At 32.5% G+C, this 18,960-nt stretch overlaps 2 protein-coding genes across 3 annotated transcripts; both read left to right on the top strand.

The window, feature by feature from the left end:
• The first annotated feature begins 9,469 nt into the window (after window positions 1-9,469).
• LOC126666977 (sucrose synthase) lies at window positions 9,470-14,972 on the top strand. Of its 2 annotated transcripts, none has more exons than XM_050359918.2 (14): window positions 9,470-9,578; window positions 10,532-10,665; window positions 11,131-11,257; window positions 11,355-11,506; window positions 11,761-11,953; window positions 12,117-12,452; window positions 12,545-12,640; window positions 12,717-12,890; window positions 12,980-13,096; window positions 13,186-13,352; window positions 13,441-13,665; window positions 13,750-14,313; window positions 14,437-14,575; window positions 14,682-14,972. In XM_050359918.2, exons 2-14 carry the CDS (start codon window positions 10,568-10,570, stop codon window positions 14,709-14,711), a joined length of 2,418 nt encoding a protein of 805 aa, XP_050215875.1. In that variant the 5' UTR covers window positions 9,470-9,578; window positions 10,532-10,567; the 3' UTR covers window positions 14,712-14,972. The 2 variants fall into 2 exon arrangements, with proteins under 2 accessions (XP_050215875.1, XP_050215876.1); XM_050359919.2 differs by lacking the exon at window positions 9,470-9,578 and adding an exon at window positions 10,407-10,428.
• Window positions 14,973-15,074: 102 nt separating this feature from the next.
• Window positions 15,075-17,975, top strand: LOC126666978 (pectinesterase-like). The gene is made up of 2 exons (XM_050359920.2): window positions 15,075-16,704; window positions 17,126-17,975. The coding sequence occupies exons 1-2, from the start codon at window positions 15,687-15,689 to the stop codon at window positions 17,809-17,811; spliced, it is 1,704 nt and encodes a 567-aa protein (XP_050215877.1). The 5' UTR covers window positions 15,075-15,686; the 3' UTR covers window positions 17,812-17,975.
• The last annotated feature ends 985 nt before the right edge of the window (window positions 17,976-18,960 follow it).

Consider the following 18,960-nt stretch of genomic DNA (forward strand, 5'->3'; position numbering starts at 1 on the left):
ATTAATCTCAACCAGAGAAAATATGCCATAGATTTACTTACTGATACTTCCATGCTTGATTGCAAACCAAGATTTACTTACTGATACTTCCATGCTTGATTGCAAACCAAGATTTACTTACTGATACTTCCATGCTTGATTGCAAACCAGCACCAACTCCCATGCTTACATCTCAGAAGTTGACTAAGTCCTCAGATGGTCTTCTTTCAGACAACTCTTTATACAGGAAGTTGGTAGGCAAACTTCTATATTTGTGCACCACTAGACCAGATTTGAGTTTTGCTGTCCAGCAGCTTTCTCAATTTCTAGATTGTCCTACTGATACTCATATGAAGGCTGTGATGCGAGTTCTTAAGTATGTTAAAGCTGCTCCTGGTAGAGGTTTATTTTTCCCAGCTACTTCAGTGCACAGCATTCAAGCTTTCTCAGATTCTGATTGGGCTTCCTGTGTTGATACTAGAAGGTCTGTATCTGGTTACTGTCTTTTCTTGGGCCACTCTTTGATTTCATGGAAATCAAAGAAGCAAACAACAGTATCCAGATCTAGTTCAGAGGCAGAATACAGGGCCTTAGCTGCTCTTACTTGTGAAGTTCAATGGCTTCAGTATTTACTCACAGACTTCAATCACTCAGTCAAGTTTCCAGCTCAGGTTTATTGTGATAGTGCCTCTGCAATTCAACTTGCTCACAACCCTGTATTTCATGAGAGGTCAAAACATATTGAGATTGATTGCCATGTTGTTCGAGAAAGGTTACATTCTGGCCTGATTCATTTGCTTCCTGTCTCTTCTGCAAATCAACTTGCTGATTGCCTGACTAAGCCATTGCCTCCTGCTTTCTTTCAAACTGCTATTTCCAAGCTGCATCTTCAGGATATCTATGATCCAGCTTGAGGGGGGGGGGGGGGGTATTGCAGTTATATTTGGTTTGACAGTCTGGCATTACAGCCTGGCATTCTGTTATTGTTTTTTCCTTTCTTTCTTCTTCTGCAGCAACACACACTGCGTGTGTTTTTTCTTCAGTTGTTTTCTTAGCTCATGCTATATAAGCTGAGCTCCTCTCTCTCTTTCATTGTAATCATAATTTCTAAGATTCAATGAATATCTTTCTCTTTCTTCTCTAATATGCTTAGTTTCTTATTCTGCATTACGGTTCGCCCACTGAGATCATACGGAAAGGCGTGTGGACCCCATTATCTCGCTATCCTGAACAGTCGAAGAACATAGCCCTGAACCAATAGAAGGTAGTGGTTTTCTATACCCACGATCCTCAGTCAGGTAATTGGCCACCAAAGATCTTATAAATAGAAGTCTATCGATGTTTGAAAAAAATATTCATTCTATGAGCCTCAAACACTTATTATCTATATTATCTACCAAAAAAACTCTTACTGACTTAAATATCAGAGTGGCTTTCAAGCTACACAAATCAAAGGTCCTTTAATCTTATTTTGTTCTCTGTGCAAGAATTACTCAAAAGGCGATCTTTGAGTTTTCGACCTATATCAATAATATCCCTTTCATACAATTGCCCACCACCAATTGAAGGAGAGATTTTTAGGTAGATTTAGTCTATCACGTCATCCGTGGACTAGTCTATTACATTATGACACGTCATTAAAAAAATGGCACTATCGTAATTTTATTTATTACTTACTTACACTTTTAAATTATAATATTACGATAGTGTCATATTTTAATGGCGTGTCATAATATGATAGATTTGGTCTATGAATGATGTGTTGTACTGAGTCTATCTAAGAATTTCTCTAATTGAAGACTATGATTTGAGGTTATATAACATGTTGAATTGAAGTTTACATTTAAATTTGATTAAATTTTTTTATATAAATAAAAGAATCTATCTATTAAAATGAAGTATTAAAAGTAATCAAGTAAATAGTTCAGAGATTCCTAAAATATTATTTTCTATGTATATTCCCTTTGTGTTATTTTAGGTAGTCATCGGTTAAGTCTAAATAAATTTATAACTCTAAATTTTTAGAAAATAATATTTTCCATTCCAATTAATAGATTCTATTTTAATAAAAATCATATATATATATATATATATATATCCTTATTTATTATACTTAAATGTATTAAAAATCATTGAAATACACAAAATCACTGTTAACTTTTTCTATTATATAAAATAACTCATTTTATTTGTTGTAAACAACATCATTTTATATTTATATTTATTTAAATTATCTATTAATTTAGAAAAAAATGAAATTTATCAAAAGAAATAATAGAAAAATGAAATACCAATGTGGCTGACAACATGCATATAAGTTAGTACATAAAATAGAAATATTCAATAATTTATTTTTGTTATGATATGAATTATTGATTTAAATATGATTACGCATGAATTATAATTTTGGTAGATAATTATACGTAATTATTGATGCTTATCAACTGAGCAAAGAGTTATTGAAGACTACTATGTATACCGTATATGTATTATTATGTTTTGTACTATTGCATCACAAATTATTTGGGTACATATGACGTCTCAAAATATCCTATCCATAACAGATAAAAACAATGACCCTATCCAAAATAAAAGATGGACCAGTCCTAAATTAAATACAAAATTGAAAGACCTACACGTACGTCTTTAGAAGACAACCTGTCTTAAAGTTGATATTTGCATGACAATTTTGTAAAATGCAACATCGAGAAATTCTTATGTTAATATATTTAGTCGTTTAAAATTATAAACCATTAGTTAAATGTATTACACGTGATATAATTAGATGTTATATTCAATCAATAAATATCACATTAAAGACTGTGAGCTAACAATTGAAATTTCAATAGTTGAAACTATATTTATATGATAAAAATATATTAAATACTTCATTATAGTTAGCGATATCCAGTTCTCAAACTTTTTTATTTGCTTTTAATTTAAATTGAATGACTCATTTTTTTTCAATTACAATTAAAATTTCATTAAATAAAGTGTGAAGTGTGAATAATATGAGAATGGATGAGTCTCTCTTCTTCTTTTTTAACCTAGCATGTTCTCCTTACTCCCAGATATTTCTAATGATATAAAGTGTTATTCCTATTTTAGCATTACTAATTGCCGGATTTTTTTATCCCCAATTAATAAAAGGCCGAGAAAACTTTTTAGTTATAAATAAGGGATAGAATTTATGGGCAATGTTTGGTTACAATTTTGAGTCCGTTCTAATTAGTGTTGTACAGAATGTTTTTAAGCATTTTTAATAAAAATTATTTTTTTACCTTCTAAATTTCCCTATCCCTCGACAAATAGTCAGTTTTTTTATTCTATATTATCTGTTATTTTACTCCCATTCTCAACAATTTCATATATACCATATGGATTTTTATCCACTCTAAATGAATTGTGTTTTCTTATAATTAGAAGTTTTGCAAGACAATTCTTGTATTTTTACAAAATTTTAAATTTTATTATTATTACACTATTTTTGAGATTGTTTGGTGGTTTTTCGTTTAAAAATCAACCAAAATAAGTGTGCTGCCTTGATTTTTTTCTTTTCCATTTGGAAGATTTGTCTAAAAATTTAAATTTTACACTTTAAATTTTGTTGTCTAGATTTGTTAAAAAATTTAGTCTCTTTCTTTTATGTAATTTGGCTAGATTTATGTTTAAATTTATATTTTTTATGTTTATTTGTCTGACACTTTAAAGTGTCAATTAGTATAACTTATAGTTTTTAATGGTGTTGAACCTTTGTAGTAATTATCTAATCTATAAATAAAACCATCTTCTATTTTAAAAAATAACTCTCCAATAATGATAAAAAAATAATGGCTTAATATATAGTTTGATCCCTGAATTTGTATCATTTTATCCATCTAACCTCTAAACTTAACGTCTCACCTATCGAACCTCTGAAATAGTTAAATAATTTGATTTGACACTTAAACTTAATAAATACATAAATATTAAACCCCTTCGTGTCCACATGTCACCTGAAACATTATAGAAGAAATTGTGTACGGAGGAATTAAATGTTTACGTATTTATCAAGTTCAGGGGTCAAATCGGATTATTTAACAAGTTCAGAGACTCGATAGGTGAGACGTTAAATTTAAGGGTTAGATAGGTAAAAGGGTACAAGTTCAGGGGCCCAAATATATATTCAGACAAAAAATAATGTCAAAATCAAATGACGATTTATCATCCATCCATCATCCCCCAATAAAAATATTTGTGTTGTCTAATCTGCCATTAAATTTAGGATTAATTCTATAAAAAGTCACGATTTTTACACGAATTTTTATTTTAATCACGACTTTTAAAAGTTGCCATATAAAACCACGACCTTTCATTTTTTTTCAAATCTATCACCAAATCAATTTTTGGTGTATTTTTGATGACGTGGGCGCCATAATCCGGCATATTTGAAAAAAATGAAAGGTAAAATTCACCGGAAAATAGTCGGTGATAGATTTAAAAAAAAATGAAAGGTCGTGGTTTTATATGGCAATTTTTAAAAGTCGTGATTAAAATGAAAATTCGTGTAAAGATCATGACTTTTTATGGAAAACCCTTAAATTTACAGTATATAAACTAAAATAAATTTTTGAAAATTAGAAATTAAAAATAAAAATAATTTTCACTCCAAATCGACAATATAGCTTGGATATTTTTATTTTTCCATGTTGAATTCTATGCCTGATTTTCCTGTCTTTTACCCTAATGTGCGAGCAAGTTGAGTCAAATTGGCAAATGTTAGATTAGGTAAAGCCTAGAGGGGATAAGTCAAGGAAGAAAAATGCTAATCGTACTCTAATCCCAATGCCTAAATAATATTTGAAATGCATGTGATGGAACTTTAGCTATCGCATGCAACAAAATACCTTGTTCAAAACCACAATCTGTTGGCCAATAGGTTTTTTTTCTTCATACTGCTTTCGTATCTTTAGCGGTTTTTCCTCTACTAATACATTTTATATGTAATAATTTGTTTTATATAAAAAATTAAAAACTTGACTATGTAAATATTAACATTAAACATAAACTTTCCTATTATAATGAACAAAAAGATTTAAATTCAATAAAAATTGAATACCTGCAATTTACGATAAAAATAATAACTATAAAATGACGGAACCATTGAAAAATATATTATTTTTTATACTTTTTAATTGTATAAAATTTTCTAACTCGTCAATCTTAATCAATGTTTTAATTTTTTAATTTTAATTGTATCTATTTGTTCAAATTGAGGTGAAAAATATTTTCAAAAATATTTTTATATTTAAAATTTTTAATGGTAATTTTTTATTTGGAACAAATGAAGCTATATGAAGAATATAATATTGTTTCCACTCTATTCTAAACAAAAGGCTAAAATCGAAATCGAAAATTAGAACATACTAATTTAAATTGGCAATTTGAAAAGTTTAGACTATAAATAAAAAAATAAAATAAAATAAATATTGTTGAATGATTAACTGTAATTAAATTATGTCTATTAATTTAAGATGGAGAAATAATATTTTAATTCAGTATGATTATATTTTTACCTTTCAAAAATCACCCCTTTGTCTTTTGTTTTGTTTAGTAAATTAAGTATCAAATTAATTCAAAGACTAATTTGTGAGGTCTGTGCAATTATGCACTAAACAAGCTACTAAATCTTATCCATTTATTTGTTTATTTTAAAAAATTGCATAAGTGTAAAAAAAATATTTTGTCGGTTTTCTGTGCCACGTCAGACGTTAAATCCTAGCCAATGGAACTGAGGAGTGAAGACTTCGCTGTCCCGCACTTTTGTCATGCGAGCCCACCATTCCATTCCATCAGTTAAAATAAAAATCTGCTTTCTGATGCGATCAAAAACATCACTCTGCGGTTACCTCACCTTACGCAACGTACCAATTATCATTTGCCACGTCATAAAACTAGAATCTTAGCTTTTCCCCTGCTTGTATCACCCAACCGTAACGTCTGGAGCTACCTCCGCCCATCAAAGACTTTTGCATGTGCATTTATTTATAAAAAAAAGTTATGTGAATCTAATTCGCCTCGTAAATTTATAAAAATTGTTCGTTATATATACGAAGAGTATTTAATTTTAATTAAAAGTTTACTAATTAATATCATATCTATTAATTGATTAATTACATTTAATTATACTATGTGTTATATATTTAATGGAGGATACATAATTTTATATGTCGAAATAGATTTACATAAGTATTTCTCATTTAACAAATTAAGTGTCTATATTAATATAGTCTATAATCATTAATTACAAAATGGCCCCTATCATCCAATTTCTGATGGTGGCCAGACCAGCCAGACCTTAACACCCGTCAAAAAAAGCTACCTGTCATCTTATTTCCTTCCTTCCAAATATCTATCTTTGGAAATGGAAAAATGGCAATTTAAACAAGTAGAGAGCAAAGAGGGGAAATAAATATGGGTGATGTAAATTCAGTTAAATTAAACTAATCTATTGTGCCCGGATTGATATACTGAGCGGAATCGAAACCAATCCGGTCACAACATAATTGATTTATTTTTATTAAAGGATTTTGATTAATTTAGTAGTTCATTTGGTTAAAGATTTTTAATTAATCTAATAACCAGTTGGTTAAATGTTTTCTATTAATTTGATAGTTTGGTTGGAACGGTTAACAAAAAACATCAATTCATTACAATTAATCAAACATTTTACTAATTTATATTTAGATATTTTTTTTATGTTCTATCGGTTTAACTAAATTAACAAACTATTCATATCAGATCAACTTTATTCTTTTAAATTTTAGTTAATTCAAGTAATTTTATAAGTTCTTCTATAGAGCAAAGATAATTTGTCTAATTGGATAATTCGGCTAGATTTTATTTAAATTGACCGAATGCTCACCTATTGCTCACCGATAGTAACATAAACCAAAGAAATTTAAAATAAAAAGTAACGAAACTCGGATGTTTGCACTAAATAAAAACCATTGATACATACTGAATTAGACATAAATTTTGTCATATAACGCCAATTTTACGATGAATGCGAACTTAAGAAAGTCCTACAAATTTCCTAAGAACCACCAATTCAAAAAAGGGCTATCATGTCCTAAAATTTTTGCCTAAAAAATGAATTAAACAAATGGATGGTGGTTTTTAGAGCTTAAAAAAACATTTCCATTGAAGAAAATGGAGCATGAATGAATTAAAAAAACAAGAAAAGGAATGGCTTAATTATATAGAAAAATGGGACCCTGTTGAAAGAAAGGAAGCGGTTTTAGGAAGGAAGAATAAAACCGCAGGAAGGTGAAAGTTGAATTATAATAATGATGATCGTCCATCGATCATGCTTTTTCTTCACACATACAGAGATACTAATATTCAATATTAATTTCATCTTCATACACACAAGCTCTGTATATAAATACTCAATACTTCTTTGTATTTTACCATTATCTTCATCCCCATTTCTTCTAATTATCTTCCTTTCTTTGCATTTCTCTCGTTTTGTCTATTATTAATCTTGCTTTGGTTACGCTACATTTCGAGTCTCTTGAAGTTTTTTTTACAAGGTAAGCTTCAATTTCTTGCTATTTCAATTTTTTTAGCTTGTTTCATTTGTTATGTGTAGAGTTTTAAGAATCAATCGGACTGGCCGGTTTAGCCGGTTCGACCACAAAAATACAAATCCAATCGATCAAACCATATAAATTATTCATTTTTTGTATATCAGTTAGAGTGTGATTGATTTACTAGTTCCTTTTATATGATAGTTAAAAAAAATTAAATATTGAAATATTTAAAATGTGTGTATATATTATACATACATATATACATACATCAGTGGCACTAGTAGGGCTCTAGCTATGTAAGCAAACAACACTTACAATTAGAGATGAAAAAAAATCAACCGAAATTAATCTAAGTAACGGATTCATTTTCCATTAATTTGATAATTCAGTCAGTCTAGTTACAGTTAACCAAATATTATTTATATTATAGTAATTATTTTTTATACTTTTATGAGTTTATTCAAATTAACTGACTAATTTAATCGGTTAAAGAGCTAAAATAATTTAATTGGTTCAGTCATAAAACCGAACCAAACAAGTGCTCACTTCTATGTGCAATAGTTACTTAGTGGTTTGCCGCATATTCCTGCAAGATCCTTATGTGAGTTTTATTCTTTTCTCACTCTTGCTTAGAACAATACTACTACTATGTAGAGGTACATGTCGGACCAATGTATATAATTGGATTAAACATTGTTTTTCTTCTAGTACGTACCAATGTCACATTGCATAAAAATTAACGAGCTGGTTGGCTGACTAGGCCCCAGCAAATTTAAAGAAAGCAACAAAAATAAAAAATAAAACAGGTGCCACCTTCTTGATATCGTTGTCATAAGATTTAATTAATTGGGTTAATTTAAATTAATATTTTTAGAGTTATCCTAATTTATTTGAATATCGATTCACTAATTATAGTGACCCAATTTTGCATTAAGATCTTTGAGTGTCCCTACAATACCATATAAAATCTAGAAAATAATGCTTGCTTTAATTGTTAGCTTGATCTTCAAGTTCGTAGCTGAAAATGGAAATTGCTTGCTCGGGCAAGCCAATAATGTACACCTTCCATTTCTCGTTATGTTAGGTTGATTTTGTTCGGTTGGGGCTTTGGATGATCACTACTTTCTTGACTTTAATTCAGTGTTTTAAGACGCGGATTGGTCAAATTTTTAAATAGGCTCAATCTATCACGTCATTTGCAGGGTAAATCTTATATTATAACATCTCACCAAAATAATGGTAAGATTGTAATAATATTTGCAGACTAAATCAATTATATTATAACATCTCATTAAAATAATGTCAAATTGTTATATTATTATCTGAACACATTATTACGTATTTATTATAATTTTTTCATAATTGGAATTGTAAAATTACGATAATATCACTACTTCAATGATGTGTCATAATATAATAATTTTAGTTTGCGGTGGATTAAGTCTACCTAAAAATTTCTCCTAAAATGAATCAATTTACACCATTCATTACTAGAATATAATTTAAATTTTGAAATGAGTTTTTTTGGTTACTAAATTAGAGAAATTCTTAGATAAACTGAGTCTGACACGTCATCCGTAGCCATTTATAATGCAACACCTCATTAAAATGATGACAATATCATAATCTCACCATTTAAATTTGAATGCATTTATTGCACAATTATTATAATATTGTCATTATTTTAGTGAGGTGCTGTATTATGAATGGTTTGGTCTATGGTCTACCTAAAAATTTCTCGCTAAATTATTACGATACCCTCATTGATCCCTTAAATCACTCCTGTTTAAAAAATCTTTATTAAAGATATTAAGACAAAAGATATTAAAGTTTTACAGTGCAATTAACTGGTCCTATCTGCTTCCTTTTTTTTTAATTATTTCTTGGTTGTTACATTTTACCTTTTCCATAATTTCCCCCACTCTGTTTCAACCCCATTTTTTCCTATAAATTTTCAGCAATTCCACTCTTTCAATCACAACACTTCATTGTGTATCCCTTCTCTGTTCTCCATTTTTGCGTTTGGTTAGTTAAATTCTTTCATTTTCTTCTGTTTTTTTTAAGTTCTTCCTCTCTTGTTCTTGAGTGATCTTATACAGAGATCTGTTAGTCTATAGTAATTTTTGTTTCTCTTGATCGTGCACATGGCTTAAGCTGATCCTGAGAAAATCATGCAGATCATATAAATTAACGACCAGGAACTAATCTGCATGTAATTCTGCTGAAAGTTCTAAAAAAAATGAATTATTTAATGTCATGCTGCTGTTTTTTTTTCCTGCTCTGTTGTTTTTAAATGAAAAGCTGTTCTGGTTTTGAAAGGTCAAATTCTAGCTTTTATAGAATGATGGAGAAGTTTATTTAATTAGTTCTGAATTCTTATCCATTTTTTTGTTTAGTCAAATTTAAAAAATTTCTTGAATTTTTTCCACAAAAGAATTTTCCACCCACCACTTTTTGTTGATTCTTTGTATGAATAATCATGTGTTTCTTGTAGAACTCTCTTTCTCAGCCTCTGCTTTATTCCTGTTACAGAGAAGACTTTTCTTTTTAATCAATAATAATATTTTATAAATTAAAAGCAATTAAAAAGTAACCAGGTGTAATTATAGATAATCCCATTAATTATATTGTACTAAATTGCACAAGTTTCTGGTTCTGTTGGACAATATTTCTTGTAAAAATGGCCAGACATGTGGCTACTGACTGAGAGATCTTTAAATTTTTTATGTTGCATTATTTTAGACAGTAATCTTAGTTCAAGAACACACTCAATTAATAAAAAATTAGTGAGGCGGTTGAGGTGGTAGGTTTTGATTTTTTTTTCTATTTTGAGTCTTCTAGAACAATGTGATCTGTGTTATTTTTTGACTCTAAGGTGATGAATCATGTTATCTATAAATATTAGAGTTTTTATGTTGATTTTATATTATATTTGTGTTACTTAAATTTTTCTTATTGTTATTTTTACTGTCTTGAAGGTTTTTTTGCTGAGAATTTTCTGATCAGAAGAAGCTATGGCTGAACGAGCTATCACTCGGGTTCACAGCATTCGTGAACGTCTCGACGAGACACTTGCTGCTAACCGCAATGAGATTGTGGCCTTACTTACAAGGTATTAAAATTGTGGAAACTTGTCGAATTCTGTATTTCGGTTATTTTCATTTTCGTGTTCGAACAAATTTAATGTATAATAAAATTCACTTTCTTTGTTTTTGTTTTGTGTTTCTTTCAATAAGTGTTTAGTGTATAATTCAAAGGTTGTATGCATTAATATTGGACCTAATCGTCTAAAATATTCAATATTTTCGGGGTTTTGCAAATCTGACAATTTTTTTTTTAATTTCAGTAATTCTGTCTCAATTTTGAAAAAAATTAAGCAATTTTAGCCAATTTCAATAATTGTACAGTTTGGTATATAGTTTTAGTATTTTAAACTATGAATTAAGAAAATTAGGCGTTAATATAGCTAGAGATCTTGCTTAAAATTTTTATCAGAAAAAAGATTTATGTTTATAGAGTGGTTTATAATTATATAGAATTGTGACTTATGTTAAGACTATATTTATATATATTTCAGAATTGAAGGTAAGGGAAAAGGAATTCTTCAACACCACCAGATCATTGCTGAATTTGAGGCAATTCCTGAAGATAGCAGAAAGAAACTATTGGAGAGTGTTTTTGGTGAAGTTCTGAGAGCAGCTCAGGTGAGCTTGATCATACTTGCATATTTTCCGTTTGTTTGATCTGTATATGAAAATTATTTGACGATTTTCGAGTTAATTTTGTGTAATTATGTTACAGGAAGCAATCGTTGTGTCTCCATGGATTGCCCTTGCTGTGCGCCCAAGGCCCGGTGTGTGGGAGTATCTCAGAGTGAATGTTCATGCTCTTGCTGTTGAGGAGTTGAAAGTTGCCGAGTATCTTCACTTCAAGGAGGAACTTGTTGACCCAAGGTAAATCGGACTTGAGAAATCGTAATGTTGCTCAAATTTAAAATATTTGAAGTCAGACAGGGAAACTATATTTTTTTTTTATAAGAAAGGCTATGAACATTGAGTTTCGGGGTTTCAGAAGCGTTTCTGAAAATGGAAACAAAACGCTGAAACTAGATTCCATAAGTTCTCCTACAGCATATCGTAATTTGTCATATTTTTTTTCTCGTTCTCTAGATTTTGTTGTTCTGATAGTGTTGCTTGATCTTACCCAGTCAAAATGGCAACTTTGTGCTTGAGTTGGACTTTGAACCATTCAATGCATCTTTCCCTCGCCCAACACTCTCGAAGTACATCGGAAATGGTGTTGAGTTCCTCAACCGTCACCTTTCCGCGAAATTGTTTCATGACAAGGAGAGCTTCCATCCTCTGCTTGAATTTTTGAAGGTCCACTGCCACAAGGGGAAGGTATTATCACCATCATAATTCAATTTTCAGAACTTCTTTTCGGATAAATCTAATTGTTGAGTAATAGCTAATACTTTTCTCAGTTACGAGCTAAAATCATTTGGACCACGTTGGTCTAATAAATATTTTCCTAAGGTCTAAGTAGTTTTGTTCATTTGTGCAGAACATGATGCTGAATGACAAAATTCAGAACTTGGATTCCTTGCAATATGTTCTGAGGAAGGCAGAGGAGTATCTCATTACATTGCCAGCCACAACTCCTTGCTCCGACTTTGAGAGCAAATTCCAGGAAATTGGCTTGGAGAAAGGGTGGGGTAACACCGCTGAGCGCGTTCTTGAAATGATCCAACTTCTTTTGGATCTCCTTGAGGCTCCTGACCCATGCACTCTAGAAACTTTCCTCGGTAGAATCCCAATGGTTTTCAATGTTGTGATTATGTCGCCTCACGGATACTTTGCGCAGGACAATGTTTTGGGTTATCCTGATACTGGAGGCCAGGTCAGTTCACGAGCATAGTCTGCCACCATTTCTATTTGATTGTCTAGATTGAATGTGTAACTAACTTTTTTCAGCGTATTTCATTTCATTAGGTTGTTTATATCTTGGATCAAGTTCGTGCCTTGGAGACTGAAATGCTTCAGCGTATTAAGCAACAAGGACTTGATATCATTCCCCGTATTCTCATTGTACGGAGTTGAATTTTATGTCTATCATTTACTGTTTTATGATCTTTTTGCTCAAATCTGTGTGTTCTGTGTGCAGATCACTAGACTTCTCCCTGATGCAGTTGGAACCACCTGTGGTCAGCGTCTAGAGAAAGTCGATGGATCTGAGCATTCAGATATCCTTCGTATTCCGTTCAGAACTGAAAAGGGAATTGTCCGTAAATGGATCTCGCGTTTCGAAGTCTGGCCCTATCTAGAGACTTTCACCGAGGTTGAACATTTACTTTCACATAATTATCTTCTTCGTTATAGAAGATCATGAATTTTGACATAATAGTAACCTTTTGCTTTTGCCCTCAGGATGTTGCCACTGAAATTAGCAAGGAGTTTCAGGGCAAGCCTGATTTGATCATCGGGAATTACAGTGATGGCAACATTGTTGCTACGCTGCTGGCGCACAAATTAGGTGTTACAGAGGTTTGTTGATTTAACTTGATTATAAAATCATGATTTTTTTTCTACTTGTTTCTTCCTACTTCAACTATTACAACCACTTCTTTTTGTAGTGTACCATTGCCCATGCTCTCGAAAAAACTAAATACCCGGAATCAGACATCTACTGGAAATCGATGGACGAGAAGTACCATTTCTCTTGCCAGTTTACTGCAGATCTTATAGCCATGAATCACACAGATTTCATCATCACTAGTACTTTCCAAGAAATCGCTGGAAGGTGAATTTTCTATTTCTTTACTCGGAATGTCGTGAAATGCCTCAATTGCGCATCCACCATTTAACATTGTACCTTTCCGCAATTGCAGCAAAGACACTGTTGGTCAATACGAGAGCCACACGGCTTTTACACTTCCGGGACTGTATAGAGTTGTTCACGGTATAGATGTGTTTGATCCCAAGTTCAACATTGTCTCCCCCGGAGCTGATGAGGAAATCTACTACCCCTACACAGAGACAGACCGTAGGTTGACTGCTTTCCATCCGGAAATTGAAGAGCTTCTCTACAGCCCTGTTGAGAATAAAGAACACCTGTGAGTAAATGTTTTTTTCAGAAAATTGTTGGACAAAAAGATAGTATGCATGTTGATCATTACTGATGCTTTATTATTCTACAGATGCGTGCTAAAAGATCGCAACAAGCCAATCATATTCACCATGGCAAGGCTGGATAGAGTTAAGAATTTAGGTGGGCTTGTAGAGTGGTATGGAAAGAATGCCAAGCTTCGTGAATTGGCTAACCTAGTTGTCGTTGGTGGCGATAGAAGAAAGGAGTCTAAAGATCTTGAAGAGCAAGCTGAGATGAAAAAAATGCACGGTCTTATCGAGAAATATAATCTGAATGGTCAGTTCAGATGGATTTCTTCCCAAATGAACCGGGTGAGGAATGGTGAACTCTACCGATACATCTGTGATGGCAAGGGAGTGTTCGTTCAGCCTGCTATATACGAGGCTTTTGGATTGACTGTTGTTGAGGCCATGTCCTGTGGTTTACCAACTTTTGCTACTTGCAATGGTGGCCCCGCTGAGATTATTGTGCATGGAAAATCTGGATTCCATATCGACCCTTACCATGGTGATCAGGCTGCCGAGCTCCTTGTCGAATTCTTCGAGAAGAGCAAAGTTGACCCGTCTCACTGGGACAAGATCTCCCACGGAGGCCTGCAACGTATCCAGGAGAAGTAAGCTTACTGCATTTGGAAGTGTTTATGGAAACAGAAATGAAATCCAGAAACGTAGGATTCTGTTGCTAGCATTGTTCTTTTGAGTTGATCTGATGAATTTTTATTTGGTTTAATTCACAGGTACACATGGAAAATCTATTCTCAGAGGCTATTGACCCTCACTGGTGTATATGGATTCTGGAAACATGTATCTAAACTCGACCGCCGTGAGAGCAAGCGTTACATTGAGATGTTCTATGCCTTGAAGTACAAGAAACTGGTAAGCTTTTGTCACCTCAATTCAGTACTCCACTTTGAAGCATTTCTGTTTATTGTTTGACTACAAATGCCAACTCCAACTTATCTGTGTGTCTGAAAAATTGCAGGCCGACTCGGTTCCTCTAACCGTTGAGTAAATCTGAACCAAGAGAGAAACATTGGATGGTTTGTGAGTTTTGAAGGTTCAAGTGGGAAGTTTTGAAGTTGTGAAGAATAAATATTGTCAATTTCACAATTGTGATTGGCTAAAAAACCAAGGCTTTCCATTGCTTCATTTGATCTTCTTTTTTTTCCATTCCTTTTGTTTTTCCTTTTCAATTTGCTTTTTGCAGCATTTTATGCAATTTGGCTATTGAGCCTCTTCAATTTCAGTAAAGGTTGTGTCTTTTTTTGGGTCATTTACTTTTTCTTTATTGCAATATTAATTTCTCGAGTGTTTATACCATGCAACCGTTGTGCCACGTTATTTTTACATCAAGCCAATGAGCATTTGCGAATGGCATGGCGCAACGGTTGTGTGGTATAATTATCCTAATTTCTCATATGCCTCTTTAATAAGAAATTGTTAGATAGACTCAGTCTACCACGTCATCCGTAGACTAAGCCTATCACATAATGATACATCATAAAAATGATGGTAATTTTATAAATTCGTTTATTACTTATTTACACATTTAAATAGTAATATTACAAGATTGCCATCATTTTAATGACGTGTCATTATGTGTTTCACTTCTCCTCTTTAACACATCCTTTTAGTTTAAGCATTTTAAAACACCGAACTGAAGTATCAATGTTATATAATTCGGAACACCAATTATTTTTTCCGGAGAAGTGAATGCGATCAGAGACTACAATGATCCAATTTAGGGTTAATTTGATCTAAAAATGAAGAGTGTTATTCCTAATTGATTTAATAATAAAAGATATTTTTTCTAATTGATTAAAATAATTAAGTACTTCTAGTTATTTAACCCTAACATATAAATTCAGGGTATTGCCGTAACCCTTTGCTCAAACTAAATTAACCGTTTAAGAAGTTAAAAAGGTTATTTCTTTTCAACTCCTCCTTGCACTATTGGTTTCTTTTTGCACCTAGAGTAAAAGAAAAAATGGCTTTCATCTTCAAGATTTTCAAGAACTCAGAGAATCCAACAACAATAACCCCAAAAAAGACTGTTACACTCATTATAATCTTCTTCACCCTAACAATTCTAATCCTAGCGTCATTCCTTAAAGGCTTCTCTCTTGTTTCCAATGGAAACGTACAAGAACAAGAATTTACACATTCTTCAACTCCAAATCTAATTGTAAACCTTGCCTGTACCAGAACTCTATACCCTTCATTATGCCTCAAAACTCTATCTTCCATTCAAATTCCCAAGAATTCTGCAACTTTTGGCCACATTCTTGAATTTACAATCAATGAAACTGAGAAATCTGTTGCCACCGCAAGAAAACATGTAACGGGCCTTCTTGGTTTTCAAGATTTGATTTCTCAAGAAAAAATTGCGTTAAGAGATTGCTTGGAGATGTTGGATCAAACCCGTTACGAACTCGGACAAGCACCTGATGATCTTCAGGTTTTTTCTGCATCTAATCTCAAGACTCTGCTTAGTGCAGCAATGACTAATCAGCATACTTGCATTGACGGGTTCTCTGATTTGGATCGATCCGATTTCAAGAATCAGAAAGGTCTGAAGTCCAAGATTCAAGACTTGTTTAGTCCGATTACTGGTATGATTAGTAATTGTTTGTCAATCATCACATATATGGAGAGTGTAACTGATGAGGATATAAAAACTGTTCAAGAACGGAAGAAGTTTGTTAAGTGGTTTCCAAGAAACAGGTTTCATCCACGGATGGGTTCTAATATTAGGCCTAACATTGTTGTTGCTAGAGATGGGAGTGGTAATTGTAGCTTGATTGGCGAGGCTATAGAGATGGCACCAAATGGAAGCAGGCACAGATTTGTGATCAAGATCAAGGCCGGAGTGTATAATGAGACGGTGAATGTGCCTAGAGAAAAGACTAATATCATGCTGATTGGAGATGGGATGAGCAGAACCGTAATCACAGGGTCTAAAAACTTTGTTGATGGGTTTTCAACTTTTGATTCTGCTACCTTAAGTAAGTATTCTTAGCATGATTTCTTTGTTTCTTAGATTGTTTTCTTTATTTTGGGACCCTATGTTGCACGGAACCTTGTCGAATCTTTTGTTTTGGCGTTTCATTTCCGTTTCAGAAACTATTGTGAAAGTCTAAAACTTTCTATTTATAACCTTGTAAAAAGTGTTGTTTCGCTGTAATCCATTTTGACATTTCCTATGTTGCACCAAAATGAAAACACTATAATGGGAAATGGTTAAATAATATACTTTTTAGAAGAATATGTCACAAATATAAAGTTTTGGAGTCAATAGATGCGTTTCGGAAAGTAAAACGTCGAAATGCACTACTCAAGAAGTTTCCGTGCAACATAACATTTTTCTATTTTGAGACCTTAAGTTGTGATTGCTGACTAAGTAATATCTTTCTCGAATTGTTTCAGCTGTGGCAGGTGATAGATTCCTAGCCAGAGACTTAACAATCATCAATACATCCGGGCCATACAAATTTCAAGCAGTAGCTGCAAGAGTTACCTCTAACTCTGCGTTTTATCGCTGCAACTTCAGTTCATATCAGGATACACTTTTCGCTCACTCCCTTCGCCAATTCTACCGCGAATGCACAATCCAAGGCACAATTGACTTCATTTTCGGAAATGCAGCAGCAATTTTCCAACACTGTTTGATACGTGTTCGCGTACCAATCCCCGGTCAACGAAACATGATAACTGCTCAAGGGAGGAGAGACCCGAATCAGAACACTGGTTTCTCATTTCAGAACTGCACAATTACGGCAGCAGCAGATCTAAACGCACGAAAAGGGCAAAACATTTCAACTTTCTTGGGACGGCCATGGGGAAACTACTCGAGAACTATGTTAATGAATAGCTATTTAGGCAAGCTGATACATCCACAAGGGTGGTATAAGTGGGATAACTATAGCACTTTAGATACAGTTCAGTACATTGAGCATTTGAACTACGGACCGGGTTCAAGTACACGATACAGAGTTTCTTGGAGAGGGTTTACGAAGAATTGCAGTGAAGACATTGTCAAACAGTTTACAGTTGGGAGATTCTTGCATGAAGCAGATAATTGGTTTGAGTCTACAGGATTTACTGCTTCATAATGAATTAACCATTTTATTAGACAGGAATTTTGTGCACATAATAGCATTTAGTATGCTTTGGTGTTTAAGGATAATGAATTTCTTGTGAGCAAGATTGTAAATACTCGGTTTCCACAATTCTTTTTTAGGAAAAACTTCTAAATAAATCTCAATCTTTCATGTAATGCATTTATTCTCCAGTTTCAGGGTAATTGATCCTGAAGATCACTGAACATTTGAATTTTTTCATTTCAGTCACTGAACTATTTTTTTTTCCATTTCAATCACTGAACTTTCATTTTTTTTCATTTTGGTATTTTAGGCCAAAAATGCTTAGGTGGCAACCGGAAGTTGACATGTCACATCCGGATTTTACAAGTTTTATTTTGAAAATTTATCACACATACATAATTTCACTTTAAAAATGACTTTTTGGATCAAATAATGCATATATGGCAAGTTTTCAGGTTAAAAAAAATTAATTCCGGCTGCCACCTAAGCATTTTTGGCCGGAAAATACCAAAATGAAAAAAAATGAAAGTTTAGTGATCACAATGAAAAAAAAAATAGTTTAGTGACTGAAATGAAAAGATTCGAAAGTTCAGTGATCTTCAAGATTAATTACCCTCAGTTTCATAATAAACTAATGCATCAGTAAACTTATCCTCCCAATTTCAATCTGACCGGTTTCATAAACTAATGCATTTACTCTCCAGTTTCCGTCCAAAAACAGGGCATCAAAATTGGAAAAATGACAAATATAGGGATTGGGAGGATAAGTAGCCTTCTTGATCTTTGATTACATCTGAATTTTCCGATGTTAAAGTCAGTATTAAACTTTGAGCTGCGTATTTGCGTGTTGAATGTAATTGTTACGGAAGCTTAACAATTATTACTAGCAAGTTACGTATTGTACTAAATAATTATAACAGAAAATTCTCGGGAAAGAATGGTGGGTTATAAGGGGACCACTTAAATACCAAACTCTTTAGACAGAATTTCACTCGATATAACTAACTTCACAATAGATAACTCCAGTTAGTCTGAACATTAGCTACTAAATAAATAATAAAAAGAACACCGAAATTTTAATAAGGTTCGGCCAAAAGAACCGGCTTATATCTCCGGGCACTACCCCACCTTAAACTTCATTACCAATGTGGGAATCCC

The sequence above is a fragment of the Mercurialis annua genome, linkage group LG2, assembly GCF_937616625.2.
Source record: "Mercurialis annua linkage group LG2, ddMerAnnu1.2, whole genome shotgun sequence".
Classification (NCBI taxonomy): domain Eukaryota; kingdom Viridiplantae; phylum Streptophyta; class Magnoliopsida; order Malpighiales; family Euphorbiaceae; genus Mercurialis; species Mercurialis annua.